This window comes from Sinocyclocheilus anshuiensis, unplaced genomic scaffold (genome assembly GCF_001515605.1).
Source record: "Sinocyclocheilus anshuiensis isolate Anshui unplaced genomic scaffold, SAMN03320099.WGS_v1.1 scaffold2504, whole genome shotgun sequence".
NCBI lineage: Eukaryota > Metazoa > Chordata > Actinopteri > Cypriniformes > Cyprinidae > Sinocyclocheilus > Sinocyclocheilus anshuiensis.
In genome coordinates, this window is record NW_015536617.1 from 42,012 (window position 1) to 44,322 (window position 2,311).

The 2,311-nt window shown below is 38.4% G+C and overlaps 1 protein-coding gene across 5 annotated transcripts in view; it reads left to right on the forward strand.

Annotated features, from left to right (window-relative positions):
* The window catches only part of LOC107703869 (tubulin epsilon chain-like), a 44,867-nt gene that overhangs the window by 37,211 nt on the left and 5,345 nt on the right, over positions 1-2,311 (forward strand). For 4 of the 5 annotated variants that reach the window (XM_016506675.1, XM_016506667.1, XM_016506659.1 and 1 more), the window contains one exon: positions 1,133-1,273. The exons of the other annotated variant lie outside the window; for it this stretch is intronic. In XM_016506675.1, coding sequence (XP_016362161.1) covers positions 1,133-1,273 — 141 coding nt within the window. The remainder of the gene's footprint in view (positions 1-1,132; positions 1,274-2,311) is intronic. 5 annotated transcript variants of the gene reach the window in all.

Sequence of the window (2,311 nt, forward strand, 5' to 3'; positions counted from 1 at the left end):
TATATTTAAAGCGAGTTTTTTGGGCAGTGTAGAGTAGGGCTTGTTGTTTGTCATTTCTCCGATCACGAATGCAGACATGGTTTTATGTTTAGGTGGCGCGATGCAACGCAACGCGTTAAAAGACAGTATAAGTCATTATAATCCGTAATTATATCCCCACTGGATGCAACAAATGCCTCGTTTATAATGGGTTTTAATGTTTTTTCTCTCATTGCTCCGGCCGGACAGGGCATCATCAGAATATGGTAGGGTGTAACATTTCCGTCACACGCTTGAGGTATTCTGCCAATCACAACGCACTGGATAGCTGGCCAATCAGAGTACACCTCGCTTTTCAGACCGATGAGCTTTGTAAAAATCTACGCGTTTCAGAAAGGCGGGGCATAGAGGAGAAACAATAATGTACAGTATGTGGAAAATAATGTTTTTTTAACCTTAAACCGCATAAACACATTTCATTACACCAAATACACAAAATAATGTTCTTTTTAGCAGCATCATATGACCCCTTTAACATCTGATAAGAAACGTCTTAGAGACATATTGCAGATGAACAATCTAAAAAATACATATTGCCGATGTAAATGCAGACATTAAATATACAATATGTGATGTATTCAGTTTATGTGCTCTCGGGGTTGTGAACTTTCCAAAACACAAACTACAAATCATACTCAAAATTTAACATGGTGTGCCATATAACAGATAAAAACTAAATTACAGTGTGCAAAACAGAAGCATGCAACACAGTTGTATCGTTATCATGTCGATGTGTATGTGCGTGCGACCAGTCGCGAGCGAGAATCATCACCTACACATCAAAGCAACATGATCAGTACATGAAGTGTGCGTGCCAACAAGCAGTGAGTCAAAAATCAGCCTATTATTTTGTCACTAGTGTGAGCGTCCCTTTAGAGCTGAACTCTGCAGGACAGTGACCTTCCAGGACTGAAGTTAAATAGCTCTGCCACAGAGAACCTTAGATGGTGCCTGCTTGTTACAGGTCCTTGGATAATATTCCCAGGCGTCCCTCATGCCAACAGCCCTGCATGGAAGGGAGAGATTTTCAATGGAAAAATCTCTTCTAGTGTGTTTTGTCATCACCAAATGAATGCTGTGCTGTGTTCTGTAGGCTGGATCAGATGTTCTCAGACGCATTTAGTAAGGAGCATCAGCTAATCAGAGCCGACCCCAAGCACAACCTGTATCTGGCCTGTGCCCTTATGCTGCGTGGAAACGTTCAGTTGTCAGATCTGCGCCGGAATATTGAGCGGTTTGTCTCTCAATTATTTTAATTCACTCTTCTTTTGTCTATTTTTCTCTCTACTCTTATAATATTAAATTTTCTCACTCTGTGACTGTCCAAACCCTAGTAAGCTGCCTCACTGTAAACTATCTACATGCAGCTGGTTTCTATTCATGCCCTCTGTGATCTCACGAAAGTGATGTATAGTGCAGGGATTAAAGTTCTTAGTTGCGACAATGGATTAACATCAACTGGATGCATGGCATAGGGGCTATGTGTCAGATCATTAATGGGGGCTTGAGGCAAATTCAAGATATGGGGAAAAAGAAAAGCCCAGCACAACTAAAGTAGATCAGTTTTGGTTGTCACTAATAAAGTGAAATGGGAAAATGAATAAAAGGTGTCAAGCTAAGTGTATATTCAGAGCTGCTCACATTGCATCAAATATTTTTTATGCATTGTTTTTTGCAGAATTGAGCATTGCAACCAATCACACATATATATGTTGAGCACGTGAATGTACTGACCAATCAATGGGATTTAGAAGAAGAAATCCCCTAAAAAACACCAGAGAGTGCATGCTCACTAAATGAATTCTCATCATGAATAACAAATTGCAGATACAATGTAAGTAAGAGATTTATTTTGCAATGCAGACAGCTTCTTTGATTATAAAGGGAGTTGTTGTTTTTTTTGTGAGTGTGCAGATCTCGCGCCGAACAGAGGTCACTGGTCATTGGCCACTTAAGGGATGGGGAATGCTGGCTTTCTGTATATTTCCAGTTTCAATATCCGTTTTGTTTTTTATGCTACTAAGATAACCAATATTAAATATTGGTTTTATCTTGTAATGTGTAAAAACACGTTTTGTTTGTTTCGCTTAAAACATTGTTTGGTGTTACAAGGTAAATAAAAAATGTATGATTGTTTGATTGAGTGAATGACTAATAAAGTGTTAACTATTGGAAAAAGTATCAGTTTTATTTCAGAGATTGATAGCTTTGAAATAAAACTGATACTTTTTCCAATAGTTAACACTTTAAATACGATTATGACTTTTCTGTC